At 34.2% G+C, this 17,333-nt stretch overlaps 2 protein-coding genes across 4 annotated transcripts; both read left to right on the forward strand.

Moving 5' to 3' along the window:
• The first annotated feature begins 3,773 nt into the window (after positions 1-3,773).
• On the forward strand, positions 3,774-7,613 carry LOC141667840 (uncharacterized). 2 transcript variants are annotated; one of them, XM_074474474.1, is made up of 4 exons: positions 3,776-3,968; positions 4,411-5,426; positions 6,371-6,459; positions 6,760-7,613. In XM_074474474.1, exons 2-4 carry the CDS (start codon positions 4,511-4,513, stop codon positions 6,880-6,882), a joined length of 1,128 nt encoding a protein of 375 aa, XP_074330575.1. In that variant the 5' UTR covers positions 3,776-3,968; positions 4,411-4,510; the 3' UTR covers positions 6,883-7,613. The 2 variants fall into 2 exon arrangements, with proteins under 2 accessions (XP_074330574.1, XP_074330575.1); XM_074474473.1 differs by having other exon boundaries at positions 3,774-5,426.
• A 1,571-nt stretch (positions 7,614-9,184) lies between these two features.
• Positions 9,185-17,227, forward strand: LOC141667160 (glutamate--tRNA ligase, chloroplastic/mitochondrial-like). Of its 2 annotated transcripts, none has more exons than XM_074473547.1 (14): positions 9,185-9,577; positions 9,907-10,231; positions 10,313-10,431; positions 10,806-10,927; positions 12,233-12,415; positions 13,175-13,293; positions 13,628-13,676; positions 13,769-13,870; positions 13,963-14,065; positions 14,175-14,238; positions 14,417-14,531; positions 15,085-15,185; positions 16,520-16,676; positions 16,767-17,227. In XM_074473547.1, exons 2-14 carry the CDS (start codon positions 9,912-9,914, stop codon positions 16,989-16,991), a joined length of 1,779 nt encoding a protein of 592 aa, XP_074329648.1. In that variant the 5' UTR covers positions 9,185-9,577; positions 9,907-9,911; the 3' UTR covers positions 16,992-17,227. The 2 variants fall into 2 exon arrangements, with proteins under 2 accessions (XP_074329648.1, XP_074329647.1); XM_074473546.1 differs by having other exon boundaries at positions 9,186-9,577; positions 9,898-10,231.
• The last annotated feature ends 106 nt before the right edge of the window (positions 17,228-17,333 follow it).

Raw genomic sequence — 17,333 nt, forward strand, 5'->3', positions numbered from 1 at the left:
ACTCCAACTTTCACTCTTTCCAATTCTTTTATTAATTCCTCAGTATTCTTAATCACATTCAATCCTTCTTTTCTACTCAATACATCTGTCCCTAAATGGACCTTGCTTGGTTAGTAGTTACTTAAACAACCATGGCTCATAATCAATTTTTGACCAGAATTTCATACTTTTGAAGCTTAGTATACAATTTCTACTTTCCAACCCTTCGCAGGCATTTCTTTAGGTGTTCAACTTGGCCTTCCTTAGCCCTTAGATGGGCGAGGATGTTATCAATAAATACAATTATACCATCCAAGTACTCCTTATACACCATATTCCTTAATTCCTTATAGCCAACTGATACACTTGTTACTCCACATATTATCACCAGAACTTGCAACACTCATAACTCATTCTAATCGCAATCTTTGATATGCCCTCATGCTGGATCTTAAGTCAATCCCCGAGAAATAAAACACTCCTTGAATTAAGTCACATAAGTAATCAATTCTTAATAGGGGTTACTTATTCTTATTCGTCATTTTGTTAAACTCACGATAATCAGTACACAACCTCATAATTCCATCCCTCTTCTCCAACAACATCACTGGTGCACCCCAATGGACTATATATGGTATGCTCACTTTCCTCTTTTCAATAACTTTTACAATTATCAAACTAATTATTTCGTTCCACTGGCCTCCATAGACTCCAGGGCATTTATTTATTACTCAAACTTCAAACCTTTTGATGCACTACCTTCCATGCTATCTCGGGAAGCACTACTACAGTTTTTGACAACATGCCCCACCTTGCCACAGTTGTAACAGGTGACTCTTGGATTTTCCACCTTACATTCTGACACGTAGTGTCCTTTCTGTCCACACCTAAAATATTCAGTATTTGCTTTACACCTTCCACCATGCCTTTTACCACATTGCTTACACTCAGTTATAGGTGACTTAACCGACTTGGCTTGATTAGAGCTGACTGAGGTGTTACTAATCTTGTTTAAAGAAAGACTTTTCCCTCTAAATTCTTTATTCTTACTCCTTCCAACCTTTTTTTGAGACTTCTGCCTAGATCCTTCTTGACCTGATGCTTCTTCCACATCATCTATCTTTCGCTTCTTATCTTCTTTTTCTCTAGCGGCTAACTTCTGATCAAATTCAATTACTAAGGCGGCCTGAACTACGGGAGGATCCATCTTGAGTTGCAATGTCACAACTCCACTACGGATTTCAGGCTTCAATCCTTGTTGAAACCTCCTTGCCTTCTGAGCTTCAGAGCTCACATAGTCTGGTACAAACCTAGCCAACTCTGTGAACGTAGCCTCATAATCAGCTACACTTCTATCGTCTTGCTTCAATCCTAGAAACTCAATCTCTATTTGACTCCGCACACAATCCGGGAAATACTTTTCCAAAAACAACTCGGTGAATCTAGACCATGGAACATGGCCTTCTCCTTCTAATGCTCTGGTTGACTCCCACCAGTAATTCGCTTCATTTTTCAAGAAATAGCTTGCATAATCAGTCTTAAGATTATCTATAAAAATAATTTTAGAGATATTCCAAATATTTATGCAAATAAATTTGCAATAAATCCACTTTTAAAAGTGAAAACAATTCAGTACAACTCAATAATTATTTACGCGAATAATCGGGTACACCATAAATCACACATAGATAATAATAAAACAACACATAGCCGATAGGAGCTCTACACATATTTTATTCGATTATTATTCAACAATTACACATAAAGATATATGAGTCATTACAGCACACCTCTCGCCCATATGACAGTACTAATATGATCATCCTGCATCGTCAGGAGTGATCTAACAATAGGCCCGCACTCATTCTCCATAGTAACTGCAAAGTGCACAATAAAAAATTCAAACCCCAATCATATTATAATTAACAAAATCATCATAATTTCGATGAAATCATTTTAATTTTGAATTAAACTCTATTTTCCAATTAAATCCTAATTAATTCGAATTAAACCTAATTACAATGAGCACTAGAATTGGTTCATGAGTTGCTACGATAATTTAATCAACATCAATCACTAAACACTAGAATTACAATTTACAAACACTTTTTGATCTGAAAACATAAAACGAGCATACACAAAGGATCACATCATCAAATTAATAATATAGACAGAAGATAGATATATTTATCCTAAATCAACGGCTCACTTAGAAATCGGAACTCGATATGCAGAAATTAGATTCATATAACACCGGTTCGAAGCAATTAAAGTGACAATTAAGCAAACGATTGATTCCGATAAATGATGAACAAATTTCGAAGACAAAATCAAAACTCGATCTCGCAATATAGAAAAATAAAAATTGCTTTCGAATCTAAACCGAGACTCACACCGCGAGCTCTGTATCTACTCATTTTGAGAATTAAAATATTATGTCATGTTTACACACACATATACACACACACACACATCAAACTGAATGCTTCTAAAGTAAATCTATGAACTGGTCATTAAAACGAGAGATCGTAAAAACGAGAGATGCGATCGCAAAATGTCATACTTCGATCAAAGTGTAATAAGCAAAACATCAACGCTCAATCATCATCAAACCACTAATATCAACATTACAAAACTACGAGACAGAGATACAAAACCTAATTTAACAGCTAACAGAAGCAATAAAATCGATAATTGCAGAAGTTCGAATCATGCAACCCTAGTTCGAAGCAATCAAATCGATAATTACACAAATTCCATTGTGGTAGTTATGTGTATGTAACCATACACATTATTTCATTGTGGTAGTTATGTGTATGTAACTGTGTGTGTATCTGTGTGTGTGTGTATACGTGTGTATCATACCTGAATTAGGTTTTGTTATGTTGCAATCGCCTGAAATCACCACCAGTTGCTTGAAATCGCCTGAGTTAGCTGAATTAGGTTTTTGTTATAATGAAATTAGGGATTTCAAAGAGAAACGTGTCAAACCCGGGTCTCGGCTGCCGTAATGGCTCATTACGGAAGCCGCAATGACCCATTGCGGCTTGCGGCAGCGGGGGTAGTTCTGTAATTTCGCGAATTTTAAGTTATAGTTTGTTAAAATAAAGAATTTATTAATGGAAATATATAAATACAAAATAAAAATATAACAACCAAACAATAAATAAATTAGGAATTTAAACATCAATTAAAATTATTTATATATTTATTATCTATTATTTTACAATTATTTCAAAATAAAACTAAATTTTTTCCAGTAATGAAGCAAAGCAGTGTCCGCAATGAAGCATTGCGCAGTCCATATTAAGTTAAAGCTGCTATACTCCCGCAATATAATAATGCGGGAAGTGGTTATTAGAACTAGATGTGGCTGTGGAAGGGCACCTCTTTTTAACACTTGTATAATTACAAAATATGGTGTATATATGTCCCCCAAATATATTTGAGAAAACCGTAGATTTAATATATTTCGTAAGTATATAATTGTTGAAAAGTGTTCAGACCTTTTTGCCATCCATAAAATAACATATGTTTGGTCAAGTTGACGGAATGCAATGTGTCGTTAAAAATTATCCCTCTGTCCCTCCCATTTGTTATCGTTTTTGTAAGAGTGTCCGATACAAATTTTAAGATGAATAAAAAACATAGTTATATAACTTTTTTTAAAAAATTTATATTTATGAATAAAAATAGAATATTCAAATTTTTATTTAGAATAATAAATTTCTTTTAAAAAAATAAAGAACTATAATAATTGAGATGAACGGAGGAAGAGGAAGTATATAGTTGAGCAACTTGAGCGCTAATTTCCGTGATTGGACTAATTCTGTGCAAAAAATAAATAGGTTGGGGTGATTTTGATGCAATACAAACGAAAAATGCAATTTTCTAAACAGAATAGCAGGAGCTGAAGGATCAAACGAACATCTGAGACTAAAATTGAAGGGGAGTAATGTCAAGATTAGTCCCATTTCTACGACAACTAGGTACTACTAATTGTAACTACTTATTCTCCTCTTCAATTCTTCATTTTCATTCTACTCCACCTTCGTTTTTCTCAACCCCTTATCCCCACGTTCCTTTATCAGATTTACAACAACAATTACTCGTTTATTCTAAGTCCGGTTTTAACAAACTCGATGACGCGCTTAACATGTTTGATGAAATGCTTAAAACACGCCCGCTCCTTCCTATTATCAACTTTAATCAGCTCTTATCAGCTCTCCTTAAAATGAAACATTATTCGGTTGCTGTTTCTCTCTTTTCGGATATATGTTACTTGCGCATTCCTCTTAATGTTATTACTTTTTCCGTTGCCATTAATTGTTGTTGTTATGCTCATCGTCTCGATTATGCTTTTTCGTTGCTTGGTTCTATTTTCAAACGCGGGTTGGTCCCGGATTCGTTTGTGTATAATATTCTTATTAGGGGGTTGCTTTCGCAAGGGAAGTCGGACGAGGCGGAGGCTTTGTTTAAAAAGATTATTTTGTTTAAGGAAATTGAGCCGGATGTGGTTACTTTTACTACCATGATTAACGGTTTAGCTAAAAGTGGTCATGCTAATATGGCGCTTTGGTTGTTTAATTGTATGGAGGATAATGATTGTCAGCCTAATAAGTTTACTTATTCGACGGTCATTCATTCGTTGTGCAAGCGCGGTCTTGTAGATGAGGCTTTGAAGCTTCATTCTAAGATGGAGGCAAAAGGCATAGTGCCGGATATTATGACTTTTACTCCAATAATTAAGGGTCTCTGTATCTCGAAGAAATGGGAAGAAGCTTCTAAAGTGTTAAAGCATATGATTGATGATATCAACATTTCTCCAAATGTGTATACTTTTAATATATTCGTTGATGCCTATGCCAAGGCTGGGAAGTTGGAGGATGCAAAGCGGATAATTCAGATCATGGATGAAAGTGGTAAATATCCTGATATAATAACGTACAATTCACTTCTACAAGCATATTGCTTACAAGGGCAAATCGAAGGAGGATTGGCTGTGCTAAGTACTATGGCGCTTAAGAAGATAATACCTGATTGTTACACATATAACATTTTGTTACATGGGCTTTGTCAGGTTGGTAAACCTGTAGAAGCACTAACCTTTTTTTACAAGGTTCGCGGTCAAGGCAGTGAGCTGGATTATGTGACATACGGAACTTTATTGGATGGCCTTTGCAAGATTCAGTATATTGATAGAGCACTATCTTTCTTTAAGGTGATGAAATGCAACGGTGTAATTCCTGATATGTACACTTACAATATCATCATCAGTGGATGTCTTCGGAATAAGAAGTATAACGAAGCATGCGGACTAATAGATGAAATGCTTGATCACAGCTTCTTAGCAGATGCGTTAACGACCTCCTTATTACAGAACCTACTCTCATTAGAATCACAGGATCCAATTATCCTTGCAATGTATCAGAAATGCTTGCAATCCGGTACGTAACATTTTTGAATAAATTTTTTCTCTTTCGATATTGTGAATAAATTTTTTCTCTTGATTATGTACCTGACGTGTGAAGTATCAAAATTGCTGTTGTGGATCTCATGTGTGATTGGGATACCAGTCGTAGCTTTTAAGGCTTTTGTTTTACAATATGACTGTAGTTCCTCAAGTATCAAGTTAAGAATTGATGTGTATCTAATAGGGTATTGGTCCTTTGTGGCACAATTTTAGAAAAAAAATTCCTAAATGGCACCACTGGAAAGAATGGCCCTAAATAGCATCGAAAATGCATTTTTAATAGGCGTTTATACATAAACACGTCTATCAGTTATGTTTCCTATAATGCCCATACTTAATGCTCATTTTTTATGTAAAGAAAAAACAGGAAACGCTTCTTCACCCTGAGTTTTCTACACAAAGCATGTGTGTACTCCGTTTTTAAATATGTAACAAGTCCCAGAATAGCTTAAGGAAAGCTGCTGTCCAGTGGGGTAACCCGCCCCTGGACCATTATCTTCCAATTTTTTATTAATAACAGTAGCTTGATATTAGTTCTTAAAACTAAAAACACACTTCTTGAATATCACTTCATATGTTGGTTAACATGAAAAAACTAGTGGTCACTAACCCACCATTTCATTTCAATCCTATATTAAAATGCAATGGCATGTTTTTTAAGGTGACTAAAAGGGCCATGTTTCTTAATTGTAAAATTGTGTCGAAAGGGTCCATTTCTCAATCTTATGAAGTCTCTCTTGCTTGTTTGAATTTGTTGTTTCTTATTTTCGTCTAATTTTCTTTTATCCATAAAGCTAACAATTCAAGTATGATAAGTGATCAGTTCTTTTTCCGTTCAAGGCGATGCATTTGTAAACAGCATCTTTCTCTTTCTTATTATTAATTTTACCACTAAATATTGTTCTGTTTTATTGTCAGGTAATCACAAGGAAAAACATGGTGTACAGATCTCCAAAATTGTCAACAGTCATTGTCCAGCTCAAAAATCCGTGTCCTTAAATGATCTTGTATGTTTCTGGAAAGATATTAGACATCCTGAAATTTCAATTAAATAATGATAATTGTCTGTGGAGTTAGGAAGCAGTCCATTATATAGTTTTAAATTTTATAATTTTAGATTAAAAATTGATAATCATATCAGAATTTTCACTTTACGTTGGTCAAAGACCCCAGGTTTGATTAGAAAACGTGGGATTATGGGTTAAATATACTAGATCCTATATCCAGCATACTCTAGATATTTCGAAAGATGCCGCTTTTCTACGTCAATACACTAATTCTATCAGTTATATCTTCATTTTTAACAGCCCTATGTGGAATTTTCTAGCCTGGACAGAATCACATCTATAAAAGTCGAGGAAGCAATGCCAGAAGTGCAAGTGAATCTTGCTAATATTGATAGTGACGCTAATGTTGGTGACACTGACTAAGAGAGAGGTGCTTGAGGTGTTCATCAAGATGCAGAATATACTTGTCTGAAAAGTCCGAAGAGGCATTTTCTGTATTGCGAAAAGTATCTGCAAAGCTGGGTAAACATGCCACGAATGCCAAAACAGGAATGGTCTCCAAGGAGGTTTATGTGGATATTCTGAGGGAATGTTGCTTTAGGTAGCAAAAGTTGCATCTACCCAGTTCTCATGTAGACTCTTTCAAAAGCATCCTCTCTCTCAGAAATCTAGTTCCTATGGAAATCCAAATCCGGTGGGGGGTTCTTTTGCCATGTGTTTTGTTCACAAATTTGTTAAAGTTGGTAATGAGGTGTTCTCATATCCTCCTGGCCTGTGAAGGAATTATAAAATTCTTGAACTGTATTGCAGAAAGGGTCAGGCTTTCCAGCTTTTCAGACATGTAATTTTGTGGTTGGGCCATGTGATTCTGTAGTTGTTGATCATTGGATCCATCCAGAATTGGTTTGATCTGTATATAATCTAGCATTTCTGACATTACGTCTAATGCAAAGATGATAGTTTATCTGACGTTATAAACAAGCCAAATACATTCATGGAGAAACTTTTGGAGAGCTTTAAATAATGGTTAGTCCTTGAGTCTTGGACTCTTGGTTACCGCCCTTTGTATGCCATTTGCAGATACTTAACTTTGAAGTGACCGGCTTATTTTGTTTTTTTTTCATAATTGCTAAATGCAGTAAATTTTTGCTCCACACAGTTGGCAGAGATTACCATCTTGACCCTCACTTGCATTTTGTGCACATGAATGACTTTACTGTGCATGTTAGATAAATCAGTTTGTATTTTGTGCACATGAATGACTTTACTGTGCACGTTAGATAAATCAGTGCACAAAGTAAATGACCAGTATGATTATCAAAACGTCTCTCCATTTATCCAGATATTTGTCCAAATAAAATGAATAAATAATATATTTTTTTAAATAAATAAACTGGTTATTTATTCTTGCATCTGCTTCCATATAAAAAAAAATATTGTTGCTAATTTTCATAACCGCAGATGATGAGAGAGTGTTGAATCTTGAATGTCACAATACCTTGAAATACGGAGTTAATCATTTAGGGGTCATTTGGTTACATAATGGTATGGAGTTATAATCAGGAATCGGGTAAGATGGTACGGGGTTGAGGTATCATTTATGATATCATGTGTTTGGTTGAGTACCAGAATGGTATGGGGTTGTAATCAGGAATCGGGTAAGATGGTATGGGGTTGAGGTATCATTTATGATATCATGTGTTTGGTTGAGTACCTGAATGAATATTTTGGATTTAAAATATTTTTTAAGTTATTAATTTTAATTAATTTAAATATTATTTTAATTATTATTTTAATAATTTTAGTTCATTAAATTATTATGGTATTAAACATTTACATTTGATTGCTTAAATAAAGTTGTAATACTATAAATAAAATTAATTACTCATACCCCTTCCTCGTACCCACCTCTCTCCTTGGCTATCAAAAACTCGTACCTTAGGTGTACGAGGAATGGGTTTGGAGGAAAAAAATTTTGAACCAAACATCAGGTATGAGGTTGGAATGAACGAAACCCGTACCTGATACCAGAATGCGTCCAATCAAACGACCCCTTAAGGCTACAAGGGTTATATAGGTAATTTTCGATTACTGCATAAAGTAAAATATTACTGCATTTAGCATCGCCTTTTTTTTAATCTTTTTTTGCCAATTTTCTAGTATTCTAATAAATCTGATGAGATAACTCTAAATGGAGCTACCCTGACTCCAGTAGGGAGTAAATTCACAGTTACAAAGTCAAATTAAGGCAAAGAAGATCAAAGTACTTAGATCATAGAAGAGATGGTTTAGAGCTAGTTCAATGTTAATTTAATATTATAAAATGACTAAATCTATTGCTATAATTAGTATTAAAAAGTGTATTTTAATGTTAAATAACTCATGCATTATCTAAATGCTATTTGTATTTTATAAGCAAGAAATTTTAAATTAATTCTAACCAAGAAATTTTAAATTTAACTAATATTTTTTCCACTGCTTTCATTTTCATCAGGAGTTAATATACAATTAAGTGGTACCCATGTATGTATTTGAATAACTATACATTGGAGTTATATTTATTTTTAATATTAATTAAAAAATTATTTGCAAAATATATTCTCTGATATGACCCGGATGTACTTTTTTAAGTGTATATAAATGCACTTTGCATTCTATTATCAGCGACAAATTTTATCAATTTGTATAAAGAAGTGGGTTTGGAATTGGATCAGAGCAGAGAATACAATTTACAAAGAATTCTTGCCTTTTGTAATAGTAAATGCACAACAGGCTCTGTACTTGGTGAAGTCCAAAGCAGTAGTGTCCATAGCTCCCAGTCCCAGGACTCCAACATATTAAACGTAGCTAGGGGATAATAAAAATTACAATTATATTCAGGCAGCATATTATTAAAATCAATTAACTAATTAATTTTATGAATAATAAAATTTCATTTTAATATTAACAAGGGTTAAAGAATACAACAAAGCAGCTAGGGATGGTTGGAGAAGCAGTGAACATCGGAACAGTTGCAGCATACACACACTTGATAAACTAACACATACGTTTCATCTGGCGGCGCATCCACGTAGACAAGGCCATACAACTAATCTAGGCAGTGCTGCTATTGCTTCAGGTATACATGATTTGTGTGTGTGTATTTTATTTTGTTTTCTGCTGTTGGCTTTTTCTTGATATGGGTTTTTTGTATTATTTTTTTGGGCACTATTATTAATGGATGTATGTTTGTTAGTCCAGCAAAACTGAAATCAAGATTATTAACATAGGAGTGTGTGTTTGGAATATACTACTTACAGTTTTACTGTTCCATGAGTAACAACGGTGGCTACCTAGGAATAGATAATAATCTCCTCTTTGTTTTTATTCAAGGCTTCTTATGTTTTCAATATTTTTTAATACTGCATAGTACTTCTTTTTAATGAAGTGATGGTTTAGTCATTTCAGAATACATGCAAGCAACAAGTGCCCAAATGGCTACTTTGTTGGAGAGAATGCCGTGGACGAGGTTTAGGTGCGGAATTACAGGGGTGGCTTCGCTCCTTTTCCGTCCGTCATTGCCAATGTCACCACCATCGGTGCATTGTCATAACAACAAAATCATATGCCTTATGCCTGCAATTAATAAAAGATGTCTGTCAATAGTATCTGCTTCCACATCTTTCGTCAAAAAAAATGACAATGTGGTTCGCGTTCGATTTGCTCCTTCTCCTACCGGCAATCTCCATGTCGGAGGTGCCAGAACTGCTCTCTTCAATTATATATTTGCTAGGTTGCTCACCCCTACCTCATTTTCTTTTTCTATAGATTTTCCTACTTACATCGACGTTTCTTAAAAATTGCACATTTTTAGGTCCAAAGGTGGAAAATTTGTTCTCCGAATAGAGGACACAGACTTGGAAAGATCGACCAAGGAATCTGAAAAAGCTGTGTTGCAAGATCTTTCTTGGCTTGGACTCCATTGGGATGAAGGTTCATTCATTCTTACTCATTTGCATACTTTCATTCTATTATCTCTTAAGTGTATCTACTTGTTCTTGGAACTAAAGTTAGTGATTAGTCACTTTGGCGTTTAAAAAATTTATATGTTTTTTAAATTAGGCGTTTTATGGTTGATACTAAGCTGATTTTATATTTTTTCCCTAAAAAGTGGTGTCACGATTGATGCCAACTAGTTAGTTAGCTTCTACTTGCAGCTGGTGGATCATGTTTTAAACTAATGCCAATGAATTTTTAACAAGAAATATATGATATTGAACTTGCAATCTCTTAATTTAGCAACAACAAACAAAAGAGATCTTATGTTGGCATAAAATTTAATTTTAATCATGTTTTGAATTTTCAAGGCCCTGACATTGGTGGTGATTATGGTCCATATCGGCAATCTGAAAGAAATGCACTTTACAAGCAATATGCAGAGAAGCTTCTAGATTCTGGTCATGCTTATCGCTGCTTTTGTTCTAGTGAGGTATAGTTATTAAACTCAAAGAAGTTATACATAAATAGTTCATTTAAATGCAGCAGTGAGCCTTTTGTCAATAGTATGCTCCATTTCATCCTTTAAAACATTGCTATAGAAGGACCTCCCTCTTTGTGTGGTAATCTTCCTCTGTTACATAAAGATAATGTTGATGCTTTGGAAATTCTTTTATGATACTTGTGATCTTGAAAAGATAGGAGATTCTTTGTCATCTTTGGCATGTTACACGTTCCCAAGTATTGTAATAGTTGTCGCTTTGTGCTGATCCCTGATTGTTCGAGGTAAAATAATCTTAATTATTTGTTGGGTTTTTTTTGTGGTGAGGGGGGTGAGGTATTGAGCTAGGTGCAAATCTTTTGTCTACGCTGTTGAGTGTTTGTTGAAATTTTCTGCAGCCTTTTGTAATATGTTTTTTCTTCACCTTTGTTTCTATTTAAATATTTATGCAGATAAAAGAAAATTGTTTTTTCTTCCTCCGCATTTTTTCTCTTAGAACCGACTACAACAAGCTGGAAACTCTAGTTTGAAGCCTTTTTTTTATCTAAATTTTTCTCACTAAGCTTAGTTACTCCTGATCCTCCCTTTCTTTTTTTATCCCAATTAATTACTTTATATTTATTGAACTTGGACGAAGAATTTACCTTTTTTGGTGTGTTAAAATAATGCGAGCATGTACAGATAATGAGTAACTAGAAAAATATCAGATTGTTAAGTTAAAAAAATAATTATGATTCTGTCATGCCAAAAAGATAATGGTAATTTTGTGTTTTTGGGCCCAGATCCCAAAGATGTCGGTGGGCATTGGACAATATACCTTTAAGATGAATTCCAGCATCTGTTATGTTAGGTGTAGTTGAATTTTTGTAGGTTCTATAAACGAATGTTCCCCATGTAGACTCCCTTATTTTTCCATAATTCACATTTGCATGTCATTCAACAACTGGATCGCGGAGTAAATGAGCTAGACACTTCGATACATCCAAAAACTTCCAAATTATCCTAAGCAATGTTTATTGGCATGTGCTCCTTATATTGGTGTGTACCATATAGCATACGGAAGATGGGATTGTTTGCCTCTTTGCATTTAGTATGTGTGACTGACATTATTGTCCCTTATTGGTCTCCTGATAGTTTATTGTCTTAACCATAATCATATTGGACATTTTTCATTATAGATAACCCTAGAAAACATGTTATTAACTAATCGTCTTCCGAAAGTATAGGACTCTTATATACTTCTACTGCTAGTAGGTTCAATTTGGTATTAATGCCCAAATATTATAATATCTGTAGGAGCTAGAGAAAATGAAGGAGATTGCCAAGTTAAAGCAGCTGCCTCCAGTATACAGCGGAAAGTGGGCTAGTGCCACTGATGAAGAAGTACAAGAAGAAATGGGAAAGGGAACCCCATTCACATATAGATTCCGTGTGCCCAAGGAAGGGATTCTGAAAATTAATGATCTTATCCGAGGGGAAGTAAGTACCAAATTCTAGATTAAATTTTACAGTTGAACTCTGAAACTGTTGTATAACTTATATTAGCTACTATTCTTATAAAAATTACTACAAGAAGAGTTCAGCATGAATTGTTGATCGTGTTGGGGTCTGATCGTCCAACTGAAGCTCGCTGTGATTTATCTAGTGAAAGAAAGAAACTCTTGTGCTAAGTTCGAAGTTAAAGCCTCTTAATTAGTTTGTATGCTTTTATTAACTTTGTGAGGGAATAAAATATCACCGAGTGTGGTGTTTTGTATCTATGAGTTAAAAACTACCACTTGAAATATATCAGCTATATATAGATGTAAAGTTCACTGTGCTGTGTGAACAAGGAAATAGATGCTCGGAAGAAAGAGTTTTGTTATTGTTTGGGTTCACATTAACACTAAATTGAGTTAGGCATATCACATGCTCTGGTTGGTAGTATTGTGATGAATAACATATGTATAGCTCGGCTCGTACTCCATTCCTGATGGTTTTAACTTCATTACTGAATGTAATGTTCGGAGGAGGACTTTTCGGAATGTTGTCCTTGAAACACAACTGGGAATACTTGCAAATCAATTTGCATGTAGAATGTATAAATTCAAGCAATTCTACTTTTACGTAAGTTGCATGTTTATAGATTTTTTTCAAGTTTTATGTGAAGGATAGGGGTCCGCTAACATATATTTTACTTGCTGTTGTTGGTAGAAAAATTCAAATATTATTGGTAATATGGTTTATAGTGGAATGAAGGTTAGCTGGAACTTGGATACACTAGGAGATTTTGTCATAATGAGAAGCAATGGTCAACCTGTTTACAATTTTTGTGTTACGGTGGATGATGTTACCATGGCTATCTCACATGTTATAAGGTAAGCCTAAAACCATACTTGCGACAATCTTTCATGTGTTGTTATCTGCAATTTCGCTTTATGTCTATTTTTATCAGCGTTTTCTTCTTATTGAGAACACATTTAAAGCACTTTCACTCTCTTCATTGAGCTTTTAATATCGTTTGATGTGTATAACACATATTCCTGCAAGGCCCAATAATGATAAAATTGGATATAGAAAATTAATATTTTATTTTTATTCTTTCCACAAACTAAAGTCAAGATGCAATTGAAGTTGAATGTTGTGAGTTCATATATGTTTCTTGTATATTTGTTGGACTAAAGATGAATATCCTTTAAACTTGAAATTCAGAGCAGAAGAGCATTTACCAAATACTCTAAGGCAAGCGTTAATATACAAGGTCAGTGACCTCATCTAAGTTTATTCTGTTTTTGGGGTATGGCATCTTTCTTTCGGGAAAAGGTTGATTAGGAATTATATTTATTTTTACAGGCACTTGGCTTTAGAATGCCTTACTTTGCACATGTTTCCCTTATTCTAGCCCCCGATAAGAGTAAACTATCAAAACGACACGGTGCGACTTCAGTCAGTCAGGTATTTTACTTTCTTACCCGAAAAACTCAGATTTATATGCTTGATCCAGTTGAATTCATACAGACTTGCCTACATGTGTTGCAATTCAACAGTTTAAGGAGATGGGATATCTACCTCAGGCAATGGTGAACTATCTAGCACTGTTGGGTTGGGGAGATGGCACTGAAAATGAATTTTATACCCTTCAGGAGTTAGGTACTATGGGATTTGTTTACTTATTTAATATCTGCTTGTACAATAGGTCAAAATTGTCAATCGGAATTTTGAAGTAGTTATGAATTATTTTTTTTAATGTGGTTTACAGTCGAAAAGTTCACTATTGAGCGTGTGAACAAAGGTGGAGCAGTTTTCGATTCAACCAAGTTTAGGTAATGATGTATTTGGGGCATGTATTTCTTTTTGGAAATCAACATTTGTTCTTAAGACTGTTGTTTGTAGTTCAATTACCTTCTCTGCTAGTTGTTGTGCCTGATTACCTTAATTATGCAAGGCATTTTCATATAATAGCATTCTTAAGATACGTATTTATTTTCTTCAAAACTTGAGGTGGATGAATGGTCAATACTTGAGGTTACTTCCGCCAGAAGAGTTGACCAAGCTTCTCGGTCATCACTGGAAAAGCACTGGGATTCTTATGGAGTCGGAGGGGCTATTTGTCGAGGTGATTGTTTCTACTTTCCTTATGCTTGGCTTCCCCTCAATAAAAATTATACAGCAATCCAACTCTTACAATCTGTTCACAATTGTAATACTGGTAAAAAAACATTTCCGCATATATTTAATGTACTGAGGATAAAATTCTTTCTTTGAGGGTGGTTTGGAATTTTACGTATACTTGTGCTCCTCTGGCAATCTGTCACATAAATTTTAAATATTCTTTAATGCAATTTAGCATTTGTTTTGTTTTTTGTATGTATTAGATATGGTAATGTCTCTTGTTAATTTCCAAATATAATGTATTCACTATTCAGTAATATGAAAGCTCTCAATTGCTAAGATAGCCTCTGAAAATATTTATCTATGCATCACTTGGGTTTAACCCGACACATTTTTTTATATGACATACCGCCAGGGCATGCAATGGAAGTGCCGATATGCTAAGCTTGATTCAAATTAAATCTATTTATGTTTCATATGAAACAAAGTTTAAGTTAAAGACTTTGCCCCATTTTATGTTTTATCATGAGAACTAAAAAGTAAATATGTATGAACAGGAGGCTGTTGACCTTTTAAAGGACTCGGTTGATTTGATAACAGATTCAGAGAATGCACTTTCAAATTTTCTTTCTTATCCTCTATACGAGACGCTTTCAAGGTATATCTTCAATCTATGTTCATTTCTTTTGTGTAAACAGTTTAAAAAAAGTGTTTTAAACGTTTTCTTATACAAGTATTCTAGTGGTTGTATTAATTGAGGGAAGACCAATATTGTTTTGTGCTGGTAATGGACAAAAGAATCATGCATTTTGTTATGGCAACTTAATAATATTACATTTATATAATTGCAAATTATAAGGCACAAATAAATGTTCAAGAAAATGCAATGAAAATACACAGTATCCAAAGTGGACATCCATTTTAAATATTGGTGTTAAAATTCGACCAAGTTAAAAATTTACAAGATTAGTATTTTGGGTAATTTGGCTGAAAGTTTAATTCGTCTTAAACAAAGGACATTTGGCTAAATATGAATATTTCAATATTTATTACTAGTGTTTACGACTCAACCTAACCTTTTACTGCTTTAGTGGAGTGCACAAATTATTTATGATAAAGGGGTGTTTTGTTGCTACTTGTTAAATATTGATTTGTTATAGTGTTAGCTTTAAAAATATGATATGTTACTTAAGGCTATGTTGTACAATGGAAATGAATCTGGTTATGGGAACCAAATGAAATGAGAACCAGTAAGGTTCAACACGATCGTTTTGAACCTTGATATATCTTTGTTGAATTTTAGCGGATGTTGAACCCTGGTATAGACTTGGAACAATGGTTTTTGAATATTTAGATTCATTGTTTGGTTGTTTTCAACATTTTCCTCTCTTTGGCATTTAACTCTGCGCTCTATCATTTATCAAAAAAATACTCTGCGCTGTATCTTTTCATTTTTTATCTTTGTAACCTCCACATTCCGTTTCATTCTTGTCAAAAAAATTAAGCCTAATAAGTATGGATTTTTATACAGATTAGATAAATTTTGATACACATGCACGTACACTCACAGACACACAAATCAGAACATGCCAAGCTTCACACGTAATAGAATTGTTAATGCTTATCTTGATAAAATGACACAATGAAAGTGTTAGTTTCTTGGAAAATATGACAGTGAAACGGTTAGTCATTTTACGTATGAAACGTTTTGACCAGTTTGAATGTTCTTTGCTCTATTATGGTGGGACTGGATTGCAATGTTTATGGTTAAGTATGCATTCTTCTCACAAACTTCTCATTTATTCTTTACTTTCTATTCCATAATTATTAATGTACAAAATTGTACTTCAAGTTTTGCTTTTAGCATTAGTCCCCACCGGTATCAGAACCTTAGTTCTAGCGATTATATATGGACTTTCATAAATAAAAATGTGTACCTCTATAGAAGGATTATAATCTGTAGTGCAACTTTATAATGTATGTTGTTTGCAGCTCTGAAGCCAAACCTGTATTAGAAGATAGACTTTCAGAATTTGCAGATAGCTTATTGGCTGCCTATGATGCTGGCGAGCTCTTTGATGCACTAGACGAAGGAAAACCGGGATGGCAGAAATGGGTGAAAAGCTTTGGGAAATCAGTAAAGCGAAAGGTTGTTTTAGTTTCAGTTTCTTTAGCAAAAGATATTAGTCTGTTCTGACCTCCACTATTAAAGTTACAATAAAATTCATTTGCATTTCAGGGGAAATCTCTCTTTATGCCTCTCCGAGTTTTGCTGACAGGGAAGCTTCACGGCCCAGATATTGGAGCATCTGTGGTTTTGCTACACATTGTTGGAAACGGTGAGATTATAGCATCTCAAGAAGGCTTTGTGACGCTAGAAGAAAGGATCAAATTGCTGAGAGGAGTTGATTGGGAATCTTTTAACAATCAAACTGTCTTGGAGTCGGCCACCGTATCCCAATAACAATAGTCAAAATTTACGAATACCTTTAGTATTTTTCTTCTCAGAGGATTGTCTTTTTTCTTTTTGAGGAAGCTCATGAAATAAATTGTTATCCTCTTGTTGAAAAGCTTTTGACATGAGCTGTTTTTTACTGTTGCTGTACTGTGAGAATTGAGATTATGATCCTAAAGGATATTAGTAAGCTTAGATATCCAGAGTATCTGCTATTTGTTACATTCAGTTAGGTCTTTCCTAGATGAGCTGAACTATGCTGTGCTTTCTGGCTTGTTTATAAAATTGAGCTTGATATTGTACTCAAGTTCATGTTCCAAAAGGGGAATGCAATGCCCTGTCCAACACGAA

The sequence above is a fragment of the Apium graveolens genome, chromosome 6, assembly GCF_009905375.1.
Source record: "Apium graveolens cultivar Ventura chromosome 6, ASM990537v1, whole genome shotgun sequence".
In the NCBI taxonomy this organism is placed as follows: Eukaryota; Viridiplantae; Streptophyta; class Magnoliopsida; order Apiales; family Apiaceae; genus Apium; species Apium graveolens.

What these genes read in the sequence shown, in the direction of transcription:
- LOC141667160 (XM_074473547.1), top strand. Translation starts at nt 9,912, where the DNA reads ATGCAAGCAACAAGTGCCCAAATGGCTACTTTGTTGGAGAGAATGCCG. An exon ending in TTCAATTATATATTTGCTAG is followed by an intron (nt 10,232 to 10,312) that starts GTTGCTCACCCC and finishes GCACATTTTTAG; the next exon opens with GTCCAAAGGTGGAAAATTTG. An exon ending in GCTATCTCACATGTTATAAG is followed by an intron (nt 13,294 to 13,627) that starts GTAAGCCTAAAA and finishes CTTGAAATTCAG; the next exon opens with AGCAGAAGAGCATTTACCAA.
- LOC141667840 (XM_074474473.1), top strand. Translation starts at nt 3,935, where the DNA reads ATGTCAAGATTAGTCCCATTTCTACGACAACTAGGTACTACTAATTGT. An exon ending in TCAGAAATGCTTGCAATCCG is followed by an intron (nt 5,427 to 6,370) that starts GTACGTAACATT and finishes TTTTATTGTCAG; the next exon opens with GTAATCACAAGGAAAAACAT. An exon ending in CCGTGTCCTTAAATGATCTT is followed by an intron (nt 6,460 to 6,759) that starts GTATGTTTCTGG and finishes CATTTTTAACAG; the next exon opens with CCCTATGTGGAATTTTCTAG.